General features: G+C 47.7%; 1 protein-coding gene across 3 annotated transcripts in view; it reads left to right on the top strand.

Moving 5' to 3' along the window:
• SRGAP3 (SLIT-ROBO Rho GTPase activating protein 3) overlaps positions 1-25,596 on the top strand; it is an 84,080-nt gene that overhangs the window by 38,076 nt on the left and 20,408 nt on the right. For all 3 annotated transcript variants that reach the window (XM_030458564.1, XM_030458566.1, XM_030458565.1), the window contains exons 2-9: positions 460-652; positions 3,158-3,320; positions 9,517-9,579; positions 14,377-14,562; positions 15,530-15,658; positions 23,658-23,879; positions 24,398-24,499; positions 24,682-24,879. In XM_030458564.1, coding sequence (XP_030314424.1) covers positions 460-652; positions 3,158-3,320; positions 9,517-9,579; positions 14,377-14,562; positions 15,530-15,658; positions 23,658-23,879; positions 24,398-24,499; positions 24,682-24,879 — 1,256 coding nt within the window. The remainder of the gene's footprint in view (positions 1-459; positions 653-3,157; positions 3,321-9,516; positions 9,580-14,376; positions 14,563-15,529; positions 15,659-23,657; positions 23,880-24,397; positions 24,500-24,681; positions 24,880-25,596) is intronic.

The raw sequence follows: 25,596 nt of genomic DNA, 5'->3' as shown, positions 1-25,596 counted from the left end.
GGGGGATGTGGGTGTGAGGGAGGCTGTGTGCTGTGCCAGCTTCCTGCAGGTCACTGTCACCTCCTCTGTAGGTGTTCAAACGATCATGTATGGAGAAATAATGTGTCAGTTTATATGCAAAGAACTCAGAATTCAGGTGGTGCTGGGGAAATACTCTTTTTATAGTTTTGAAAAGGCAATTGAGAGTTCTGAGGGCTGCTCTCTGTGTACAGCCACAGCTGTTTATTTTGACAGAGAGCAAGGTTTTAATATGAAACTGGTCAATGAAATTTTGCACCTCCCTCCTGGAATAGGATTTTGTTGGCTTTAGCAACCCCTGGGTTAAACCCGAGGCTTGCGAGGGAGCCTGCTCTGGCAGTGCCCGTGTGCTTTGCTCTGAGACAAGGACAGACAACCCTGCTGGCCAGGGCTCGCTGCTGACCTTGTGTTTTCTCCCTCTCCTCCCTTGTGTGCATCCAGAAATCCGAACTCAGCTGGTGGAGCAGTTCAAATGTCTGGAGCAGCAGTCGGAGTCTCGCCTGCAGCTGCTGCAGGACCTGCAGGAGTTCTTCCGCAGGAAGGCAGAGATTGAGCTGGAATACTCCCGGAGCCTGGAGAAACTGGCTGAGCGCTTCTCCTCCAAGATCCGCAGCTCCAGGGAGCACCAGTTCAAGTAAGCAATTCCCAGGGGCAAAATGGTGCAAACGATGGGCCCGAGGCTGCCTGGAACACCAGGTGTTTGCAGCTGCACGGGCTGAACGGGGAGCAAACAGCATCAGTGGTGACCCTGGCTGCCTCCTCCCTGTGCAGGGATCACAGGCAGCTGGAATGGCTGTTTCCAAGACTTTCACCACAGCATTACTGTGCTGCACAAATTAGATTTACTATGGACTACTTTGAGCAGTACAATAAAAACATGAATCAGGGACTAGGAAAAAGTCAGGCCTTTTTTTTTTTTTTCTTTGTTTAAGAGGCTTGAATTCAGGCACTGATTTGATTGTGGAAATAATTATAGGCCCACTTTATAAGCCCTAGTTCTGTATGTAGTCCCAGCCTTGCATGTTAGAGTGCTGCACATTGCACACAGACCTGCTCATAGGCTCAGACTTGGAAACAGTGTCTGGAAATCTAATTTATTGCAGTATTTGAAATGAAGTCTATGTTTTCTGTGTACACACCCGTACAGAGTTGCAGCTGCACACATCCATACAGGAAATATTGTGAAACAAAGCTTTGAGTGTGAGCTGGATGCTGGAGTTGTGTGAAACTCAAACTGATGATCAAAATTATAACATCCCTGAATGTGTGAATATGTGCAGGTTTCCAAAGCAGCCTCTTTTCAGTTTAACCACACACTCAAGCTTGGCTAGAATAATCTGAGAAAAAAAGAACCCAAGAAACAAACTTGAGGCAGAATTTCAGTCTGGAGATGACTGTGATTGTGGTGTGGGTATGAGGCTTGTGCTGTTGCACAGCAGGGTTTGTGCCCAGGGCCAGCAGCACTACCTGCAGCATGCCAGCCCCAGGTCCCCACCTCTGCCTCCTGTGGCCACTGCATTTGTCTCTGGCTCTTCTTCTGACAACAGTGTCTGTGACATTCAATTCAGTGGCCAAAGATGACAGCTTCTGTTCAGCTCCTTTCCCAGAAAACTGAGGAGTTTGCCTGGCTGAGGCAGTCAGCCTTGCTAGCCCTTGGCTCTTAACAATCTTTTTCTTTCTCTAGCCCCTTGAGATTATTTTTTTTTTCCTATTTCAGCTGCAAGAGCAGAGATTGCTGCTGCTATATTACTAAATCCTATTTATTCCATATTACTAAATCCCATTTAATCTGTTTACTCAGTCTCTCTAGTGAGCAAGGCTTTACTGTTGTCTTATGCAAAAGTCTGCTGAAAATGAATTGCCATTTGAATCCTGTCTGTCCTTTTTGTAGCTGACTGTTGCTTGTCAGTGGAGTGGTGCTGGGCTGGCTGCACTGGGTCAGGTGTAGGGAATAACTCTCCTGGAGAAGCAATGGGTCAGTACAGGCTTGGGAAGGTGCTCTTGTTCAGAGATAGAGCCCACAAGGGCTCACTCTGTGTGTGTGTTTGTCCCCTCATGTGTTTTTCTTCCAGACTGCTTTGTTACCTGCCCTTTATTAGATTCATCTGCACTGCTTCCCCAGTTTGCTCATGAATGTTGTTATTCTGGTGAGGCTTTTGACACTACAGAAATATGGTTTCTCCAGCTCTGCCTTTGTCCCTGTGTAGCCATGTGCAGCAGGCTGTGCCAGCCCTTCTGCATGGTAATTGCTGGTGCTGGTGACACTCATTCATGTTTTCCTCTGGGGTTGTTTTGTCCCTGTGAGCACAAAGAGATTTTCTAGGGTCACTGTGCCTTCTCCTTCCTGGGTTCAGGGAGCTGCACCAGCCCTGGTGCCACGGTGTGGCTCCCAGTGTCCCAGGTGGGCAATAGGAAATGTTTTGCTGCAGTTGTGTCATTTCTGGAACTTTTCATTCACTTGTGATCAATTTGCCTTCAGCACCTGGAGAGCAATGCAGACTTCTCTTGTGCTGAGATGGAACCTGTCAAAATTAATTAACCTTTAATCAAATATGAAATGTTTTCTGTCATTTCCTTCAAAAGGGACTTTTTCTACCCATCTCGGGATGCCCCTTGGCCCCTCAGCCTGCTGTGTGGGTGCTGCTGGGGACTGCTCAGGTCACCCCCAATGCCTGCTGCTGCTCATGGGGAGCTCTGTGCTGGCTGCAGCCCGAGCTGGATTCAGCCCATCATAAATATTCATCTCACATGAATGCACTCATGTTGTGCACAGACACTTCGTGTTAATGTTGGATGCAAAACATTTTCTCCAGCACTGTTCAGAGGACTGAATGCAGCACAGCTGATTGCATGGCAAATAGGCTTTTCCTGAAATGGAGGTGATGGATGTGACAGCCATAGTAACAGTGCAAAGTGGAAAAAAAGAAACAAAACTATCTGCCTCGCAGAGCACTGAAGGGATGTGTCTTCTCCTGTCCCATCAGAGCTCAGATACCCATGTGCTGGGTCTCTCTGCTGGTCCTGGTCCAAGCAGCAGCTATGGGCCAGCACCCAGACCTGTGCTTGTTTGAAAACTGTACCTTTTCAACTTGTTCGCTTGACCTTTATTAATTTTTTTTTTTTTTTTACAATTCCCTAGGAAAGATCAGCACCTGCTTTCCCCTGTGAACTGCTGGTATCTGGTTCTGACCCAGACCCGTCGGGAGAGCAGAGATCATGCCACCCTGAATGACATCTTCATGAACAATGTCATCGTCCGGCTGTCACAGATCAGTGAGGATGTCATCAGGCTCTTCAAAAAGGTAACCAAAGCAGTGATTGAGTGAGGATCCATCCTTACCTTTTAGTCTGAAAAGAAGCTTTGTGTAGACTTCTACAAAACTCTGCCCATCCAAAAGTCTAAAGAGGTACAAAAACCCCAATGCTTTAATCAGAGAAAGTTAACAGGACTTTGAGCCCTGGACAGTTCAAATGTCAAATCATGCTAACTTAGGCCATGTAAAATTCTCAGGGACAACTTGCTAAAGAATTAAAGCAAACAAAAACTTCACCAGTATCACAAGGAGGAAACCTTCCACATGCTGGGGAAGGGGTGGGGAGCAAAAGGCTGGGAGGTTGCAGCTGATGCTTGAGCTTGGTCTGTGTTACGCAAAGCTTAGACTAGAAATTTTGCTGGGGGAGTGATGGTGTTAGCAAGCTTGAGGAACCTTATCCAGCTGAATCATCATTAGATGTTGCAAAGCAAATCTCCACAAGTGACTATCACTTACAAGTCTTTCCAGGTGGTATTTATCCAAGAATTTAAAAGAAAGTGAGCTATAAAACCATCAAGTGACTAGCAGTGTGGTGTGGCCTGATGCTTACAGTCAGTGCCAGAGAAATGAATGGTGGAAAACATTATTAATGTGTTTTCAAAGACTCCTGGAGAGCTGATCTGTTGATCAGCATCTAAATTTAAAACCAGACCTGCTGGGTAAAACTTAGTAAAGAGCACAATGACAGGCACATAGGCAGATACAAGAGAGGAGTCAGCATGGCTCTCTGAAGAGAAGTCATGCTTGTTAAAGCTAGTGGAGATATTTCTGGGAGGCAGTGATAGTGTGGATAAGCTGGCACAGTACCTTCCATGTCTTTACAAGCTCTGGAAAAGGTTCCTTGCTGATTTTCTTAAAGAAAATAAGCTGCTGAAGAATAAGGAGTGGTTGTTTTCTGAATTAATGACTGGTTGAAAGATAGAGAACAAAGGGAAGGAGAATTTCAGTTCCTAATAAATTATTTGAAGAAAAGGATGAATAGTAAGATGACAAAGTCTGCCGATAATACAGAATTATTGATGATAACCAAATTAAAAATGAGCATCAAAGACCTGCAGGAATCTTGCAGTCAGGTGGACCAGGACTCCAGTAGAAAATGAGGAAATAAGTAATGTGGTAAGAGCACGAGAAGTCAGAGGCAGTGTGTAGGAAGTGAGCAGAGGTGAGGACCTCGCCGTGCTTGCCAGTGAAAACCACCAGCAGTCAGCAGGCACTGGGCAGGAGGAGGAGGGAAAAAGGAAAGACTTCTCAGCATCGTTGATTCTACATATTACATTTGCAATATTATGGGTAATGTTACATGTTTATTGCCTCATACCATGCACTTCAAAGCCAGATGTGTAACCTGGCCTGCCTGCGAGTTTTTATGGCCAGTTTCCTCTAGTTTATAGAGCTGACCTAGAAATTAAACTTCAAGGTCAGGTTTGTATTTGTGGATCTGATACAGGACATCATCTACTTTCCTATCCTTCTGGCCTCAGAAGCTGAACAAATTTGGAGTGTTTTGGCTAGTTGGGTTCTAAGTTGGTATCAAAATCTCATTTCTATTTGCATTTACTCTGGACCTGGTTTTGAGATGTATGGTAAGTCTATTCTACATCTGTGAATGGTGTATCTCATTTTGAACCACAGAATAAATTCAGTCAACGTTCAAGTAAGGGCACAAGAGGTGTTGGAAGTGTTTTTATTTCAGTAAGTCAGCAGTCCTCAGCTATCCTGGTGCTGTGGAGCACCCATGGGTGGCTCTGCTGCAGGTGTGACATTGCAGACCCAGGCTGGGGCTGGGGGAAGCTGTGGAAACCTTTGCTCTTCCTCTCATCCTGTTCAGGGCAGTGTGCTGGGTCCCACAGTTGTTTTCCATCAGGAACACATCTCCAGGCCCTGGGAGTGGCAGACCAAGGCAGAGGAGGCGTCTGAGCTGAGCTGCTTTGAAAGAGCCCAGGGCTGAATGTAGTTGAGAGCAGCTCTGGGTGGCTTCATTTTGGTGGTGGCTCAGCCTGCAGCTCCTCCTCCCAGTGTCTCACAGGGCTTGAAAGGTGTGTGGTTTGGGGTGGGATGCAGAGCTGCAGGAAACCAGGAGTGGAAATTGGGTTTGAGTCTCCAGCTCTGCCTTTGCAGTGTGGCTGCCCAGGGCTGGCTCTGGGAGGGGCTCTGAGGGGTGTTGTCTCCTCTTCCCCAACAGCATCTTTCCTGGGAAATGTAGGACCTGGAGATGGAGTGTTGCTCTCGTGCATGAGGAGTGATGTTCCATCAGTGAGCACCGAGGAGCTGTGCTGGTATTTAGAGGTATCACAGAGGTCCTGGAGTTGGGGTGCTGCAGAGGGACCTGCAGGCAGGTCAGGGACTTGATGGGCAGTGTGGGGAACTGGTATCCTCTGCTCGAGCATCCCTGGTCTGCAGCTTTGCCCATGCAAAGGAGCAGCCACCCCCCTGCCTGCTCGGGCAGATGGCAGCCCTGCTGAGGAGAAGGAAAGCAGAGGAAGAAAACTCAACTGGGCAGATTTCCCTGGAGCTTCCAGTGTCAGTCACGTTCCTGGCACAGGAGGAGATTATCAAGGCAAGTGTTAGTGTTGCTAATAGGCAGGCAATAATTGGAGAAGCTCAGGTATGTCACTGCAGAGATCTGACCTGATCTGTTGAGGGAGTGAGGCTCCATCACCAAGGAATCTCTGAGCAGAGCATGTGCTGGCAGAGGCAAACCCAGGCTGGGGGATGCACTGCTGACCCCTCAGCCAGGCAGGTCTTCTCTCCCCTTTTACCTCTTGATTTGGCAGAACTACGTTTGCTGCTTCTTCCCAGTATGGAACACAGGAAATGATATGTTTGAGGCAGAGCATTGCTATGTCCGAAATAACTGTGCTGTGTTGTTCCCCAGTGTGAGATTTAATTTTGTTCTGTGGCAGTGAATTTAATTATGCCACATACTGTGGTGCCCTGGATGGAGATTTAATGAAGAAGTGCTGTCTATCTGGAAGGGGAGTTCTCTTCTTTGTCTTTAAAATAGGCATTCTTCCTTGCCAGTAGTCCATGCTGCTTCTTCACCTGACTTGGTTTGCAGTAACAAACCTGCTAAGCTGAAGCCCTTGCCATCCCAGTCAGTAACCCTGTATTTTAGGAGGAACAGAAGGCGTAAAGCAAGTGGCTGAACTGGAGTTTGGGATCTGGGAGTTTGGGATCAGGATCTGGGATGACATTGACTGGATGACCACTTTGTCCTCCAGTAGCAGGAGGCAGGGTGTTTGGTGTGTAGTGTCTGTAAGCACCTGGGTCTTTAAATGTAGTTACCCACCTGTGGTGTCCCTCCTGTGTCAGGGTGACTCATGGGATCGATGCTCTGCTGGCAACTGAAACATTTGGTGTTGCTCTATTTAGGAGCCTAAAATTAGGTTTGAAAATTATGGCTTTGTGGACTTCCCCTTGGCCACACAGGAAGCCCAGGGCAGAGGCAGGAGCTGCAGCTGACTTTGGGCCATTTCTCTTGCCACCACATCCCCAGCTCCTGGGGCTGGGGCACAGCAGGGGTGATGGAGGGGCTGCCTGTGCCTCTGAGCCCCTGCAGACCCCGAGTTAAAGAACTCATACTGTAGAGGTGTCTGGGAGGGATGCATGCTGCTGGTGGCTCTGTTGCTTATTAGCAAGTCACAGTGGGACTTTTGAGCCCAGTTAGTGAGTGCCAGCATTTGTGGGGAGGGGGTCTGGGGTTTCCAACAGAGGAGGTTTCCAACAGAGGAGGTTTCCAGATGGCTGGGGGTACTTAGCACCTTCTGCTAACTGGCATCTTCTTGGCATCTCATGGATGTAAGAATGGGAGCAGTGTGCATCAGCTGAGCTTCTGGAAATGAGACTCTTCCAAATACCCGGATGTTAATTCACAGATAAACTAATTACTGGAGTGCTTTGGCATTCAATTCTAACTTTTAATAATCTGAGGTTAAACTTCTTAAGTATGCAGGTTGTCCACTTAACTTTAATTGGGAGACCTCTCTGTCTTGTGGGCTTCTTGAGCCAGCCAGCCAAGAAGCTGATGGGATGTTGTTTTCTCTGATTGTGTGCACAAAAATGCATGGAGTTATTTGGGGAAATCTGAAAGAAATGTCTTAATTTTTTTTTCCTTATTGTTGTTTGTTATTTTTTTAGCGGGGAAGAAAAAGGGTGTCTATACTTAGCTTAAACACATTTTTGAGCTGTAATGGATGTTTCCTAGCCAAGAAAGTTCTACAGAGAGCTGTGGGGTGTAATTACAAGGCAGGCAGGAAAGCAGTGCATGCACATCTCACATCTGCAGGAGCATCCAGCTGCTGGATTTCTGAGCAGGAGTGGGCTTGATCTGGAGCCAAGCTTGTGTGTTCAGCAGCTCCCCAAGTCGTGGCCTCTGCTGTGCAATGCTGCAGGACATGGGCCATGGGTCTGCTTCATCCTGCCTGGCCAGAGAAGTGAAAATACAAACTGCTAATGGGGTTGCAGCAGGCAGGGGTGTCAGGAGGAAGATGCCACGAGCGTGCTCACGGGGAGTATTCTCCTGAGCTTCCTGAGCTTTGGCGGTTGCAGTTGTGAAATTGGAAACTTTATTATATAACTGTGGTGTAGCTGTTTCACAATATGATGCCCTTTTTTGAGAGGTTGAGAATTTGGTTTACTTGGTCAGAAGAGTGAAAATGAGCTACTGAAGACAAACCAAGGGAGTGCAGGTCATGGTCAGGGTGAGCCTAAAGCTCTGAGCCCTGACCCTTGGTGTTCAGAAATGCCAACCTTGATTGGAATTGCAAATATAGCAGCAGTTAGCTCTGATCAATCTATCAAATCCTGATAGATTGACAGGTGGTACTGTGTGATTGGAGAATGCAAATATAAGTGATTTGTCTACCCACAGTTGTTTATTGTTTAATTTAAGCAATGTAGCACTGAAACACAGGCAGCTCTGTGTGGAGAATGCATCAGCCACTTCCCCATATCCAGGAACGCAGATTTTGTTAAGAAATAGACAAAGCCAAGCTATAAAACACTCCTCTGGCTATGGAGCAGGCCCAGCTTCCATGCACCCTGCCAGTCTTAACCCAAAAGAAGTCTCCAAAATGGGGGAGGACGTTATGGGTCTGATCCACACAGTTGGAGCTGACTGTGGGCTGCAGACGAATACTGCCCGTGGAAGGGCAAAGCAATGCTGTTTGTACTTCCAGATTCCCTGGGTGTTTGCAGGATACATAGATTGTATCCTTGTCATGGTTTCTGAACCCCAGGCTGGGTGATCCATGGGCAAACATCAGCCTCAAACAAGAATGCAGCAGTTCTGAAACAGCATGAGGATTTGCTGTGATGGATGTGTTCATGTTTAGAACTGTGCATTTTATTTTGTTAGGGATTTGTAGAAAATAAAAGGAAATCAAAATGCCAGTTTACTTTTAAACTTCACCATTGCAGGCACATTGTAATAGGAGGCCATCTGTATTTTGGTTTTAATGTTTAGAAGTGGAAAAAACAGAGCCCAGCTGTGGGTTGGCAGCCCTGTCATTGATGTCTTTTCAGCTCCTGGGGCAGGAAGGATATTAGGCAGGAGTTCTGAAGTGGTGTAAATAAGGCCCCTGGGGCATCTCCCATGCTGTGAGGCTGCTTTGTTTTTTAAAAATAATACCTAGAATTAAAATGTACACAGTTTTGTTAATGCTGCTGCAGAGCAAAGAATGGCAAATCTTGTGTTTGGCAGGGAAGTCGAGGGGGCAGGAGGTATCTGAGATGGGCATTGCCAGAAGCCATTTGTGCTGCCAAGGTCCACCCACTCCACTGGCAGCTGAAAGTAGAAAAGAGAAACTCTGCAGGCCAGAGAGAGAGTACTGGGGCTTTGTTCCCTGTGGGATGGGTGTGAAAGCTTTTGCTGGTAGATGACAGGGTCCACCTGGGCACAGGGCTGGAACCAGTACTTCTGACTTTGGCAGGATCAGGGTGGTCACTTGGTTTAAGGGAAGAGCAACTCATTGCTTCCATCTCCTACCAGCTCACCAGTGTCCCCAGGCTCTTCCTTCTGCTTCTGTCCTCGCGTCCCAAACCAGTCCCCTGGCAGCACTGGACTGAGATGGGTGTGCACGGAGGTTTTGGAAGGAATAGTTTTCCCTCCCAAATGTGTTTGCCTTTCAGAAAGCCATGTCGAGAGCATAACAGAGTCTCAGCTCTTCTTATTCTTTTCTTCCAGAGTAAGGAGATTGGCTTACAGATGCATGAAGAACTCCTGAAAGTCACCAATGAGCTTTACACGGTGAGTAGCCCATGCCCAGCCTGCACAGCGTGGGGACATCACCAATGTCATTTGTTGAACAAAACTCCTCTTCAACGTTCCAGTGACTCCAGGAGGCTCTCTCCCTCCTGCTGTCCTGCAGCACAGCCAGTTCCTCTTGTGCTTGTTAGGAGCCTTTCACCCTTCACTGGTTCTGACAGCAGCAGAGGAGGATTTCCCAGCGGTGCCCCCGTGCAGGGCTCCTGCTGCCCCATCAGGCGGCCGGTCGGACCCTCTGATTGTTCCACTTCAGCATCAGTGGAGGTGCTTTGGGCATGATCCGGTGTGATCCCTGGTGTCCATAACATTCTCACCTGCCCAGCTCTTCTACACCGTGTTGCATTCAGGCCCCTTTCAGTTTTTCACGTGGGTGGTGGCTCCTGCCAGGCGCTAATGACTCTCTGAAGTTGTGCTTGGAGCTGGCAGTGCTAATATGTGGCTGAAACCTGACCTGCTTCTGTGAGTCTGGTGGCCTGTGGATGATGGCTGAACATGACCTTCTGCTGAGGAATGCATAAAACTTTTATCTTGTGTTAGCTCAGCTTCATCTCCCTGCTCCAAGGAGCACTTTGGCTGCAGCACTGTCTGTACCTCCAGGTGAAATCGTACCCCGCTGCTCAGGACATGATTCTTCAAGCAGGTTTTTGTAGGAAGGCAGTAAAAGTCTGTCTCACTTCTGTCTCTTGCCCTGTAGCAATTGTTTGTTTTATTTTGGGGTTTTTTTATTTATTTTATTTGTGGTTTTGGAATAGCAAAGCAATATGAAGTCTGTCTTGTGTTGGAAAATTGAGACAATGCTCTCTCTGGTTGTATCTGTTACTGGTACAGAAATAAGGCTGCAGTAGGTTTATTCCTAAGGAATTGCTCTAGTCTCCCCTTTCGAAAAATAGGCCTAAACAGCAGAGCATGAATGATACTATTTGAAATTTCTGCTATAAATCTTCTTTTAACAGGTTTGTTTCTGCATTGGTTGCTGAAGGGTGCAATTCTTGTCAGACCTGCAGTGTGGGTGGACAGCCAGGTTGGATTAAAAAGCCTGTGTGAGATTTGAGAGAGTGTTGCTGATGGTTGGATGTCCCAAGCAGTGTTAATGATGGTGGCTAATTAAGAATAATTACAACAGCAGCACGACAGGTGCAAAGCAAGGGAAAACCAGCAAGGGTTGGGCTGACCTTAATACCCATGGGCCAGCGTGCTCAGAACCCAGACACGGGACAGGAGCATCACCTGAGGGACAGGATTGGGTCAGTTTGAGGATCAGGAGTGTGCAGAGGTCTGAAGTGTGTGCAGTTGGACAGGGAAGAGCACAGAGAGGAATTTTTGTCCTGGTGAGTCTGTGGCAACACTCAGCTGTGCTGGAGTTGAGACTTCCCTGTTCACTGCTGTGCTCCCACTGAGCAGAATGTGTTTGAGTGGTGAAAGAGACTGGAAGGGCTGGAAGAGCTTGGTGTTTTCTTTGAGCTGACCTTGCTGCTAAGATAACAAACCCACTGTGTCTTCAGCCGGGAAGGAACAGGGAAGAGACAGATTGTTTCAGAAACAATGATGAAGCATGAAGGCAAAGCAGGCCCTGTTGGCAGCCACCATCATCTTAACACTGTGCAGTTCAAACCAGCTCCCCTCCAGTCTGGGGTTTTCTGTCCTTGAGGCATAAGGTAAAACAGGCACAGTTGCATCCGTGGCTTGCAGGTCAATCCAGCCTGCTGGTGGTGGTTTGGGACCTCTTCAGCACTGCCCTGATGTTGGCATGTTGGGTACCAGGAACATCACGTTCCATAACTGTGGCTGCTGACAGACTCAGGCACAGAATCAGGAGTTCTGGCTGAAGGACACCAGGCTGCTCTGCTAAAACCTCAGCTGGCTGCTGTCAATGCAAGGAATGACTGTTTATCTTGCCCATGGCCAAGCCTTGTACCTGCAGTGCCTCTGTGCCCTGCCTAGGCTGCTTCTTAAGCCTTTCAGAGGGGAATTCTGTGCACTGTGTGAAAACTACATAATTTTTTACAGGCTTCTCAGGCATTCACTGTCTCAAACTTCAGCCAAGATAACTAAATTGATTTTAATTCAGCCTTGTTGCTGTTCTGATGCAAGTCACTCTGTGGACTCTATGTGGAAAGAAAGAAACCCAAAACCCATGCTGATGTTAATGAAAAGGAAGTGGATGACTTTCGTTCTGAAGTAGGAGTTGCTTGTGAAATACTCTGCACAGAAATAATTCAGCTGTGAATTAGAACCAGCTTCATTCTTTTGATTCCTGCATACAGTCTTCAGCAGACAGGTACCAAGTTGGAGTACCTGAAGGATGGAGGTTCTGTGTTCAGTGCCCTGAAACCATCAAAGTACTAGGAGATTCCTTGTCACAGGGTGACAGAAGCAGATTAGTAAGTGTGAAATGAATTATGTTAATTAAAAATAATATCTACAGATACATTACATGTTTTAAAAACAATGATAGTCATCGTTCCTTGTGTAGTAGGAGGTGAACTGTCTGGAGGAAATGCTGCCTTTCCATCAGGAGAGGTGGATCAGAGCCTTAATGATGAACAATTTAGAAAGGCAAAGTACTTCTAGCTGAAGACAGCAAACAGTGCCATTTATGGCCATTGTGCTGGCAATGGCCTTTATCCAGAACCTGTTATTAATACTGGAAAACACAACTTGTGTTGTTAAATAACTAATGAACATTGGAACATCTTTTTCTCCCTCCGTGGCAGCCAATTAATGTATTAGCAGAAAAGATTCCAGGGACGCAGCTGTGTCAGTTTTTCTGTATGGCACAGGAGTGTAAGGGGCAATGTGACTCCATTGCCAGCACCCCGGGGCACGAGGGAATTGCAGATCAAAGGGCTGATTGCTGCAGTGCAGGTACTTCCCATTCACAGTGAAGGAAGATATTAAACCAGACAGCAATGTCCCCTGGATTTGCAAGTGCAGGCTGTGCTGCATGGCAACTGGTGAGGATCAGGGTCGGCACACTGAGCTGTTCCAGGCATCTGCTTCAGCAACATGGATGGGGAAGATATTTTAATGGAATTGGGTCCTTTGCACTTTGTTAAAAAGACTGTTAGAAACCTTTTGTACCTGGTTCCTGTGTTACCTTTTCAGGTTCAAGCAGGGATAAATTACTGAGGAGGAAAAAAGAGCCTTTGTTAGGGAAAACTTCTCTGGTCATTAGCAAGTCAGCAGGAGCCTGGGCAAAGGCCCTGTGCTGTGGGGCTCTGTGCAGTGGGGTCCTGCCTTGCTCCTGACATTCTCCTTGGCATCACCAGAGCCACTGGAGCCCAGGGGAGCAGGGACAGCAGTGTTGTGCCCACATTAGCACCTCTCTGGGTGCTGGGAAACCTCCCATTCCTGCCTGACTGCTGAAGCACTTTCTTTGGAGTTTTTAATGAAAAGATGGAGATGTGGAAGATGAGAAGGGCTCAGCAAAGCCCTCTGTTCTTTCCTCTTTGGAAAAAAAAATCCATATATTGTCTGTGCTGTGTGTGCACTTTGTGATGTTCTCCGCAGAAACCACAGTTTGAGATATGTGACTCGAATCTGTGTTATAACTTGCAGGATTTTGTAGTGAAGCAGCTCAGGAACAAGGCACAAGCCTTTGCCTGCTATTCCTTGCAGTTGCCTAGAACTGTGCCAGTGATGGCACATTTGTGCAGGCTCTACTGCAGCACTTGAAGCCTGCTTACAGCTGACGTTTGTGCTTGGCAAGAGGAGAGATGATATGCTGGAGCCTGACCTCCTCCAAGTTAAACACTCCTGGTTCCTGCTGACAGCCATTGCCAAGGAAAACTCATTTTCTTCATTAAGGCTTGTCCAGAGTTTCCCTTCTTTTGTGGGTTCCCCCTCCTCTTCAATGGGGGCCTGGAGGCACCTCCTGTGAGACTCCTCTTCAGCCAGAGGTCAGGCACCTCCAGTCCTGTCAAGGCAATGCCAAAAATCACATCCAGGGCCTGAAAGGAGGTGATAGAAGGGGACAACGTGACTAAAGGCATAAAGAGAGAAGAGCAGATGTGTTGCTCTTGCCAGCTCCATTAAAATGATCACAGGGTGCCCTTGGGGATTTTCTATCTTCAGGGAAAGGCTGTGGTAGAAGTTTTGACTGCAGGAGTTTTCCTGGCAGCAGATCAGCATCCTCTATCCAGAGTCACTGATGGTGATCTTGAGCTTAAAGGACTCAGTGTTGCTGCAGTCTACCTTGGCTCTGACCTCGCTTGCTGGTGACAGCAAGAGGAGAACTGAGTGGTGACAGGAGACAAGCTCCATTTCTTCTTGGACACTGCAGCTCCTCCACCTTCCAGATGGGTTCTGTTGTCAGGATGGCAGAGCAGGGTTTATGTTGAGGGTCTGGCTTAGCAAGTTCATGTGTAGGAACAGAAGGGTTGGGTGAAAAGTGACTTCAGGTTGACTTTGGCTTCCTTACAGTCACTTATCACAGAGACCCTTATCCCAGCTGGGAAGCACTAGAAGTTATTTCTCATTTCCCTGTGGGAAAATACCCAGTGCTCATAGAACACAGATGAGTGCCAGAGACACATCTCAGCCTGTGCTTGCAGCAGGGACCCGCTGGGGATAACTGCTCTTACACCAGCTCTGTGCCATTTCAAAACAGGGCTATAGGTGGGGTTAACTTTATGGGCTTTTTCTTCCCACCTTGTTGTTCCTTAATGTCACAATGGCCTCAAACAGTCCCAGCACAGCTGAGACCTCTCCAACCTGCCCATGGCTGGCACCTTCTCGTGTAACGTGGGGCAGATGACTCACATATTCCTGTTTCCTCAGGTGATGAAGACCTACCACATGTATCATGCAGAAAGCATCAGTGCTGAGAGCAAGCTGAAGGAGGCAGAGAAGCAGGAGGAGAAGCAGTTCAACAAGTCTGGGGACATCAGTGTGAACCTGCTGCGGCACGAGGACCGACCTCAGCGGAGGAGCTCTGTCAAGAAGATAGAGAAGATGAAGGAGAAGGTGGGTGAGAGGGGGGAGCCAGACCAGGGGTCCCTGCAGGCAGGAGGGTTTAGCTCCAGCCATGCTTTCTGATCCAGAGACAGGACCCTGCTACAGGGGCTGTAGCTTGTTCATGACTTAGTTTGTAAAAAAGCACTTTCAACCATGAAGAAAAGCTGTCTCAGAGTGCCTTCAGTCATGGGTTTGTGGCAGACAAAAAAAGGGTCAGATACATAATTGTTTCTTCCACTGCAGATTTTCTGGGAATTAAAATGCAGCATTCAGTAGTTTTCGCTAGTCAAAGCACTTGACTCTGTTCCGGCTTCAGCACATCCCCCTGGATCTCAGGATCTCCAAAGTGTAATTTTTCTGTTAATTGCAGAGAAAAGCAATGGTTTCCTCACCTGGGATGCATTTGTTTGTGTGTTGACCCAGCACTGGGACATTGTCTAGCAGCATGCTGCTTTGAAGGGTTAATCTTCTGTGCTAAACCCTCATAGCAGTGATCTGCCTAAGCAAATGCCCCAGATCTCAGCACATCTGCTTTCCTACAGAGTTTTAAATTTCTGGGTCCTGTTCTAAATTTTGTAGCTTAGGCCTCTGGGCCAGATTCCACTTTGATACAGCTGCAGAAATCTGGAGCAAGTCCAAATGTATGTCAATGTATCTGGGAGGAAAATTTGGCCCTTGTAATTCTGATTGATGCCAAAACCTCCACGAGTGCAGAGATAAAGGAGGAGCAGCTGTGCTTGGGATGTGCTGGGTACATCTGAGCAGAACTTGCTCCTTGTGCATTGGCTGATGCTACCAGGGTGTTCAAATGTGAGCTCCTGCACCCTGGCAAGGGTCTCTGTTTTCATACCCAACACCAAATTTCGTTAATTAACACGTCACACCCAGGCTGTGGGGTGCTGTGGGGTCCTGCAGCAAGAAAAGCTGTGAGAGTAGCATCCTGTTTGTGCTCTGACACTTTGTTTTGCTTTTTCAGAGACAAGCCAAGTATTCTGAAAACAAGCTGAAGTGTACGAAAGCCAGGAACGACTACCTGCTGAACCTGGCAGCCACCAATGCTGCTGTCAGTAAATACTACATCCACGATGTCTCTGACCTCATTGATGTAAGTGCTGCCTCCCTGGCACCCATCCTGCCTCTTCCCTGCTGATCAGCACAAAGTGTGGTCCTTAAATGCACTCTCACCTGGTGGTAATGGTTGAGGCTTGAAAATATGCTCATCTGGGTTTTGAAAATGTAAATTTGAATTTTATTTCCCCCTGCCCCATGTTGCTTTTTAGCTCCCAGCTGCACACACACACATTTGACTTTCCCCCGAGTTGATGTAGGCATGTATGAGCAGAGCTAGAGCTGCCATTAGATGGGAGTGATAGAGTCACAGAATGGTTTGGGTTCAAAGGGACCTTTAAAGATCCCCTTGTCCCACCAAGGGCAGTGACATCTTTTACTGGATGGGGTTGCTCCAAGCCCCATCCAACCTGTCCTTAGATAACTCCAATGATAGGGCATCCACAGCTTCTCTGGGCAGCTCTCAGTCAGCCTTCTCTGAGCTTTATGGTGGCCACATGATTACACAGCAAAGTCATTGATTCATAATCATGCTTCATGTAAGCTGCTTCCATCAGTGTCTGGAAAAAAAGGTGAAAGATGGAGTTTTCATTGTGACTGCAGGGTTTGACCCAGCCTGAACCAAATGCTTTCCAGAGCTTGTAAGCAGAGGAGTCTGGATGGAGCTGCCTGGGTCAGGCACATATAAAGGATTAGCTGCTTGGACAACCATTGAAATTGCTTGAATGTTTTCCGTACCTTTCATGCTGTTTCATGAGCATGCCAAGGTCTGGTTTCCAGTGTACATTGGCTCTGTCTCCAGAGCCACGTGGACCTGGGGCTTTCCTCCACACCAACACCACTGCTTCATCTGCTCCCACACACAGGTTGTCTTGGAGCTTCCCAAAGTCCAATGCCTCTGGAGGGGAATTTGCCTTGGGCCGAGCCAGGGGAGCCTGAGGTTTCCTCCTGGCTCACTGATTAGTCTGTATTTGAAACAGATAAGCTCTTAGGAAGATCAGATGCATCCTTGGGCGTATTGTTAAAACTGAAGATTTTTTTTCCTCCTCCTCCATCTGCAGTTTCTGTCAGTGGGAGCCAGCCCCTGGCTCTCCTCAGCAGGCACTCAGGCACATGTGGAAGTGCTTTCCCAGCCTGGGAAGGACTTGCTGAGCTGTAGCTGAAGTGCTCCTTGCACAAAGAGCCTCAGGGCAGGAACTGCTGGAAGCAGGAGGTTTCCTAGTGATGGAAGGGACTGAATGCCTGTGTGTATCAGTGACTCCTACGAGCTATGATATGATAGGATGATAGGAATGATAGGGGAGCAGGGATTTCCATTTCTTCCTTTAATAGGTGTCTTCATAGTGGTACAGATTGCACAATGCAGAGTTCGTTCCTGCTGGAGTTGCTTCAGTGAGCCCATAAATAACTCATCTCTAAGTATGGAGTTAGTCTTCTAACTTAATCATTGCCTAAGTGTATAATTAAAAAATGTGCTGGAGTGTTTATCTTCTTTACCAACCCACTAGCTTACTTATTTTTCTAAGCATTAATTGAAGTAAGTAAATACGTGTGCCCATTTTTTCCTCTTTATTATATAAAATGTATTTAGCCATATTAAAAACCTAATAATTTGATCATGGAGACATTTGAATGGCAAGGTATGACACCACCTTGTTTTATCTGCCAGGTTCTGCACTTGTTGTGTGTATTCCCTCTCTCTCATTTATTTTTTAAACAAGAGTGACTTATTTTCATGGAGCTCTGGGGACTTTGATTTCCTGGAGAGCTGCTGAGTTCCATTTTAGCTCTGGCTGTTTATATTATCCCTCCCAACTTTATTTCCTTGCTGACACTTCCACTGGAGTCAGCAGATGGCTTTTCTTCCGCACTCCAGGAATCCCTTCAGGGGACTTTAAAGCATCTTCAACTCTGTGCAGCTGAATTCCCCTGATTATATGCTCTTTTCACCAAAGGAAACAAGATATGGGATGTGTGAGCTGCACACGGGTGTCCTGGTTTTAAATCTTCAAAGAAGGAGCAGTCTACTTGAACAGACTTCTGTGCAAGTTTGGTGTATTTTGATTAACGATGTATTGGGCGTTCTCTCCAGGGCAGGAGGGGTGAGGGGGCTCCTGCACACCCTTCATATCAAGCACAAATTGCCATGTGCAGCTTTTTGATTTGCAGGCAAATCTGAACCAGCAGGACAGTGGGGCAGCTGATTAGCAGCATTTCCCCCAGATCCCAGGGGCTCAGTGTCATCCATTAGGCACAGCCTTGGTGTTTCTTGTGCCCTCCCATCACTGCAGAACGGTGACATTTCTAACAAAGCTGCCCTGCTAATCTCCAGCTCTGGTGAGGAAGAAGGCCCCAGCTGCTCAGGGAGAGGGAGGAGAGTCCTCCCAGGGCTTTGGTTTTAATGAGAAATGTGAAGGTTGATCAGAAGAGCTGTGGAGCAGCACGGAGCACATCTATCCCTCCCTCCTCTCCAGTGGCCTTTGTTTTGTCCTTTAGAGAGGAAGAGAAGAATATAGAGACAGATCAAGTTAGACTTGGATTTAAAGCACTCTGTTGTGCTCCTTCCTTTGAAAGAGGCGTGTGTTTCTATTTAAAGGCCTGGGTTCCCCTCTCAATTCTGTCATTAACTATGTGACCACGTTAATCTCTTTGGTCATGTATGTGAAGTGGAGATAAGGCTGCTTATCCATCCCCATGGATTCCTGTGGTAAATGGCTGCAGAATATTCTGAAGTGGTCACAGGAAAGATATCGATGGATTTAGCAGAGTAATATGTATCTGACAGTGTCAGTGTGTACTGATCCACCAAAAACTTGTCCAGCCTCCTGTAAACCTTTCTGAAGCAGCAGCTTGCTGCTCTGTCAGTCGCTGTGTCACCATACCTGGGACAAGTCAGAAAATAAAGGGAATTCTGAGCAACTCAGTGTTACACAGATTGTTGACTCTCTAGGAAACGTAGCTGATGGTGTAGCCATTTTTCACATGGTCAAATGATGCTGAGTCAAGTTAGGGAGCAGAAACTGCAGTCAGAATTGTTGTGCCAAAAAATCTTCAGCTGGTTTTACTTCCCTGGAAGCTCTGGGTTGTGCAGCAATGTCAAGAGAGCAGAGGCCAGGAAGCATACCTATAAACACGTGGTAATGTATGCTTAAAGGAAGGGCAAAGGCTTTATTAGGATCTACTTGTAGGCATCTCTTGTAGCCCATGCTGTGGCCATTCCCACCTGTGGGTGCTTCCCTGGGCACCTCTGTGCCTGCAGAGCTGGGCTGCTCCCCCAGCCTGGGTAGCTCTGCCTGGCCCTGCTGCCTCTAATGAGGAGAAACTGGTTTACGTAAGCAAAGAGTCTCTTCTGGGGGTTTGTCAGAGCACATGCAGCCACCTGAGTGTTGGTGCTTTGCTGGGGATGGTGTCACACCTGGCACCACCATACAGGGTGTGCAGGGGACACAGAGCTCACCAGGGTGAAGCTGAGCTGCACCTCTTGACAATTTATTCCTCAGATGGATACCACAGACATTGGGATTGGCTTGCTAAATCTGTCAGGCACGTGTACCAAGTGTTCTGTGATTTATAGGCATCATTCAGTCTGTAAATTTTAGTGCCTGAAGACCGTGAGCAGTCTTTTTGTCAGATAGGCCTTGTTAGTTGGTACAAAAAAGCAACAGTCTTTTCCTTGAGAGAAAAGGATTTCTTCTTGACGCTTTCAGCTGCTTTTCCCAGTAGCTTGAAAGAATAGCCTCAAGGTCTTGATGTCCTTTAAAAGATTAATTTACCTGTGCATTCATCCCAACAAAACAAAATGAAAACTCCATCGTTCCAAAAACAAAACAACACCCTTGGCTCATCAAAAACCCAAACCACCAACCAACCAAAAACCCCACTAAACATCCCTAAGAAAATTTAGGAGCAGCACTAGAGGGAGATGGAGCAAAGTAAAAATTACATAAAAAATCATCCAGAAAAAACCTCTGTCCAGAGACCACAGGGTTAATAACTATAGCTGGGTTTTAAAAAGGGCTACGTAATATTTGGCTCTGTAATATTTACAGTTAAGGAACCTTTGATCAGAAATAATCAAATCTCATGCTCCAGGGCACGTGTTGATTACTGCAGGGGTCAGGGAGGATCCTGTCCCTCCCTGCCACATCCACGCCTGATTCCTTGTTTGGCTGAAAGGAAAGCAGCTGTTCAGGAGCTGCTGGGCTGCTGCTCCTCTCAGCACCACTGCTCCCCTCTCCTGCCTGGCACCAGATGTGCTGGGGAACACGAGGGGCAGCACTTATCAAACCAGGCAGCCCAGGCATTTATTTGCTTCTTCCCATCTTTCCTGAGCAATTATATGTGGCTGCTGATGCATCTCAGCCCTTTCTGCCTCCTCCTGGTGCAGCTTAATTTCCCTTGCTGCCTGGATCCATCTGGTGATGTGCAGAGCCTGGTTGTTGTGGGGTGCTGGTTTTTCACAGGCATTTCTCATACCTTGGCTGGAATACCATTTGTAATCTGGTTTGGTTTGATGCTGTTCTGCTTTGAGGGGAGTGCAGGCTGCAGAGGTGCAACTCTTTTGTCTTTTGCATATTTAATACTTAGCAAATAAATGCCCTCCATAAAACCAAATGAGAACACAAACAGTTTGTATTCTTTTTTAATGTCCCTCCTAGGATCTGAAGATACTTTCAGGAGTGATTCAGGCTCCTGGAGCACCCAGTGTGTCCTGGGGAAGAGCTGGCTCTCCCTTAGCTGCCTGATCCCGCTGCCCAAGGGAAGATGTTGAGATGCTCGTGCAGGGTTGGAGATTCGCTGGCTTTCCTCCTGCCCTTGGACAGACCTTTTAATATCTGTTTCCACTCCTGTGTCTACAGTGGAGTTACTGGCACTGAGGTTACTGACTGGCCAGTCGTGGTCCACTGCAGCCCCAGGCACCTCCTCTGGTGCAGCTCTGCAGTGGGTGGTGGGAGACACAGAGATTTGGCTGCTTCCACGGTGCTTTGACCAAACCCAGCTTGTTTAACCTCTGGGGTGTTGGTTTGTTTCTCAAGTTGAACACTGTAATATTTCCACCCCTTGCAGGGGTGTTACCAGACTTAATGAATTAATATACCAAGAGCTTTGAGCTCCCCAGATGAAAGGCACTGCAGAAGGGCTAAGGATTATTATTTGTGGTTCTAATTTAGTTTCCATCAAAGAGATGAGAGGGGTGAGAAAATGCCATTTGTTCTGGAGCTGGGAGCAGGAGTTTGAAGTCTTTCTTTCTTTCTTTCTTTCTTTCTTTCTTTCTTTTCTTTCTTTTCTTTCTTTCTTTCTTTCTTTCTTTCTTTCTTTCTTTCTTTCTTTCTTTCTTTCTTTCTTTCTTTCTTTCTTTCTTTCTTTCTTTCTTTCTTTTCTTTCTTTTCTTTCTTTCTTTTCTTTCTTGCTTTCTTGCTTTCTTGCTTTCTTGCTTTCTTGCTTTCTTGCTTTCTTGCTTTCTTGCTTTCTTGCTTTCTTGCTTTCTTTCTTGCTTCCTTCCTTCCTTCCTTCCTTCCTTCCTTCCTTCCTTCCTTCCTTCCTTCCTTCCTTCCTTCCTTTCCTTCCTTTCCTTCCTTTCCTTCCTTTCCTCTTCCTTCCTTCCTTCCTTCCTTCCTTCCTTCCTTCCTTCCTTCCTTCCTTCCTTCCTTCTTTCCTTTCCTTTCCTTTCCTTTCCTTTCCTTTCCTTTCCTTTCCTTTCCTTCCTTCCTTTCCTTTCCTTTCCTTCCTTTCCTTTCCTTTCCTTTCCTTTCCTTTCCTTTTCCTTTCCTTTCCTTTCCTTCCTTCCTTTCCTTCCTTTCCTTTCCTTCCTTTCCTTTCCTTTCCTTTCCTTTCCTTCCTTTCCTTCCTTTCCTTTCTTTTTCTTTCCTTCCTTTCTTTTCTTTCTTTTTCTTTCTTTTTCTTTTTCCCTCCCCTTTGTGTGTTTCTCTGAGAACTGCATGGAAGCCTCTGCTGTTTTTTCTTCTGGGGGCACCAGTGTGTGAAGCAGCTGACACAGTGCTAATCACTGGGGACTTCAAGGCTGGGGCATGTCAGGAAAGTGCCTGCCCTGGTTTTCAGTAGCAGCCATTTCTGGGCATGGCAAATAACTACTAGCCTCAGGGCCAGTGCAGCATTCAAAGTGAAAAGAGCATTTCACATGGAATTTCTTCTCGAAAGAATCTGGCATTATTACCCTGAGCCCTGTTTCCTTGGACTCTGGCATTCAGCAGTTTTCCTTTGCAATAGCTCACTCCTGGATCCTTTGGGAATTCCCACCCTTGGACAGTGGCAGATATTTTCAGCTGGGAAGGGCAGGACAGCTGCAGTGCTGCATCCTCTCCACTCAGTGGTTTTGGCATGCAGACCTTTACAGGACTTCATGCTGAAATTGCCTGATGGGGGAGGCTCACACTGACAAGGTCTTGTCCCAGGTGGTGAATAGGAATCTGCCCTGATTCCTTGGGTTTTGTGTTTCTTACTGACTTCAGAAGGCACAGCTATACCAGTCCATAACTGCCCATGTTTTCAACTAACAAGATTAGAAGCTAAGTAGAAGCAGGATAAATGTTGGATTATGACCATTCAGGAGGTCCTGCAGAAATCCTCATTATTGCCTGTGTAGTTTCACTGCTGTAAAAGATGAGATGGGGTCAGGCAAGCTGCACCTCCTGGGAATCATCCTCCTGTGGTTTTACTGCTGCTGTCAGCAGAGGCTGAACCAAATACAGCTCTGCTGTGGTGTGATGGGGGCTGCGGGTTGTCTCCTCAGCCTGGCAGAAAGCAGGAGATGACTTCTTGGGTGGGAGCTGCTTGTGGCACCCGCTGAGTTTTCATATTTCACTTGGGGTCCATCAGTGGTGATGTTCTGATGCAGAATCCTGGTTTGTGCTGTGCTGGGGCTGAAGTGAGCTCACTGTGTGCCTGCTGGGGTGGTTGGGTTACAGTCTGGGCAGAGACGACTTCCCACTCGTTCTTTAATCTTTGTGGCAGAGAAGTCCTAACTTGTGCAACAGGAACAGCCCCTTGTGCTTTGCTGGGCTGTCCTTACAGCCCCTTGGGCTCATCCCTTGCTCTCCTTCTGCTTCCTCTGTCCTCTCCTGCCCTGCCTTTCCCTGCAGAACAACACCTGGTGACCTCCCAAGTTTTGGGTGCTTCCTTGGTGCCCACCCTTGCCCCCCACATTCCTTTGGGAGCAGAGCAGAGCCCTGTGCTGTGTCAGGGCTCCTGTTGGGGACTGGGAGGAGAGCTGCTAAGAGTTTTTTGCTCATCTGTGATTAAGTGTTCATAGCAGCAAATCCCTGTGATGTTGCTATACTTAACATGCCAAACTCAATTATATTGAGAAGGGAGTTTTAAAACAGGCTTTTGTCTAATGTACAATATTTTGGCAGCAATTAGCTCCAAGTTTTATCATTTTCCCCAAGGTGAACATGAGAAGGATCAGTCATGCATGAGGAATTGCTCCATCTGAGAGGAAGGCAGCTTCCTAGTGAGGACAGGAGGGTTTCCACATCCTGTAGGACATGGGTTTTGGTGCCACTTTGCTTTGAACATCCATCTGTGTTTGATATCTTTGGGAAATGTTTTCTTTGTGTAAAAAGTGCTTGCAGAGCAGTTCACAAGGCGAAGGCCAGGCAGTGGCACCAACCCTCTGGCCATTTCTTTCTGGCTTTGCCACCAGTGGGACCCTTCTTGTCACGCTGCCCAGGTCTGTGCTGAGCAGAAAGCCAGGGAGAACCATGCTTTTGGATTGGTTTGCTTTGGGTTTTTGTCCCTCTGTCCTGTTTAGAAGATCCTGTGCCCTTCCCAGTACAATGAAGGGCATCACACCCTGGTGCCATGGTGAGGGTCCAGCACAGGGTCACTCAGCTGCCTGGCTGTGCGTGGCTCTTTGTGGCTCTCCATCCATGGGGTGTTGCACACAGGGCTGGTACCACAGGGCTGATGCATCTCTGGGATGTGCCATGCTTTATTTTGCTGTTTCCATACACGAGACCCTCCAGGAGCAGGGTGGGAGTGTTGGTGTGACCAGGCCCTTCCTCTGTGTTCCTCAGTGCTGTGACCTGGGGTTCCACGCCAGCCTGGCTCGGACCTTCAGGACGTACCTGTCTGCTGAGTACAACCTGGAGACCTCCCGCCACGAGGGCCTGGACATCATTGAGAATGCTGTGGACAACCTGGATGCACGGAGTGACAAGCACACCATCATGGACATGTGCAACCAGGTCTTCTGCCCACCACTGAAGTTCGAGTTCCAGCCTCACATGGGGGATGAGGTAGGGTACCCACCCGGGGGGCTGCAGAGCCGCTTGCTGCCTGGCCTGGGCTGGCATCCTCCTCTGCTTATCTATCACTGTTACCTTATTTCTGACTCCTTACCCCTCTGTGCTGCATTCAAAGGCTGTTATTTGTGTTCTCTTTCTTAATGAGACACTTTGCTCGTTAGGGCTGCTCCTTTCAGCCTCCTTTTCTGCCTCTTGCTCTCTCTCTCCTGATCAGGAAGCCTGCTGTGGGGTCCTCATCCTCAGCTGAGCTGCCCAAGGGATTTGTGAAGTGGAGCTTTGATTTCCCTGCTGTAATGGGGAGACCTCAGAGTGCAGCTTTCAAATGCTGGGTAGAAAATGCTTTGTGCTGGCCTGGATCCAGGGCGCTGCTGATTAGAAATAGGGTGATGCAGCCTCCCTGGAGGACGGGAGGAACTTGTGGGTGCTGGAGAGAATGCTGGGGCATTTAAATGTGTGTGTGTGGCCAGCGCACGACCCCCTGACTGCTCCCCTGTCTCTCTCTGCCCCAGGTGTGTCAGGTCAGTGCCCAGCAGCCCGTGCAGACAGAGCTGCTGATGCGGTACCACCAGCTCCAGTCACGACTGGCTACCCTCAAGATAGAGAATGAAGAGGTGAGGAGCTGCTCTGAGTCTGGTGTTTGGGCTTTTGCCCCGTGCCCAGGGGTTTTGCTGTTGTGCTCAGAGCCCCCGCACCGACAGCCCTGTGTCAGGAGCTGCCTCCGGGTCAGTTGTTTTGACTCGAGGAGTTTGGCTTTCCCACCCTTCAAACCCACACTGTCTTCCATTTCTGATAGGTACGAAAAACTCTGGATGCCACGATGCAGACTTTGCAGGACATGCTGACAGTGGAAGATTTTGATGTTTCAGACGCCTTCCAGCACAGCCGCTCCACTGAGTCGGTCAAATCAGCTGCATCAGAGACCTACATGAGTAAAATAAACATTGCCAAGAGGAGAGCCAACCAGCAGGAAACAGAAATGTTCTATTTCACAGTGAGTCTCATGGATACAGGATACAAAGCATTAATTGCTAGGGCTGAGCCCCGTTTTAAGTGCTCATTAGTGAAGAGCAAGAACCAATTCAGTCTCTTCAAGTCTTTGTCTCCTGTCTGATTTGGGGTTGGAATGCATTTCTCAGTGGCAGGTTAGTGCATAGGCACTGACATTCTAGTGTCTGCTGCTGCCTTTTTGGGGGAACAACTGGAGCCACCATTTGTGACCAGAAGCTTGCAGAAGTTGGTAGGAGTGGCTCAGAGCAGAGCAGCAGAATCAGCAGCCTCCAACCAGCTTCTCAGTGCCTCACCCTTCAGCAGCTGTTTCTGGAGGCTTTTGCAATTTTGGACCAGTGGTTTGCATCTCGTGCAGGGAGGGGGGAAGCTGGGGCAGCTGCTGTGTGCTCTGGGTGCAGGCAGCTCTGCTGGGTCTGCCCTGCAGCCTGGGTCCTGTGCTTCACTGCCAGGCAGGTGGAAGGTTCTGTGTTACAGTGCTTGGGAGTGTAGGTGATAAACCTTCAGGAGTAGAAGACCACATATAAGCCTGGTTAGTAGGCAGCAGTTAATAGCATCTCCTGATATATTAAATATGCATACAAAACCTTCTGGTTGCTCTTTACAATGTTATTATTCCAAGCCAGGAGGAAAAAATAGGTTTTGTTTTGAGTTGTGGTTGGGTTTGTTGTTTGGTTTTTTTGTAACGCTTTCTGCAAGACTT

The sequence above is a fragment of the Calypte anna genome, chromosome 12 (assembly GCF_003957555.1).
Source record: "Calypte anna isolate BGI_N300 chromosome 12, bCalAnn1_v1.p, whole genome shotgun sequence".
NCBI lineage: Eukaryota > Metazoa > Chordata > Aves > Apodiformes > Trochilidae > Calypte > Calypte anna.
This window is presented reverse-complemented; position numbering and strand designations above follow the sequence as displayed.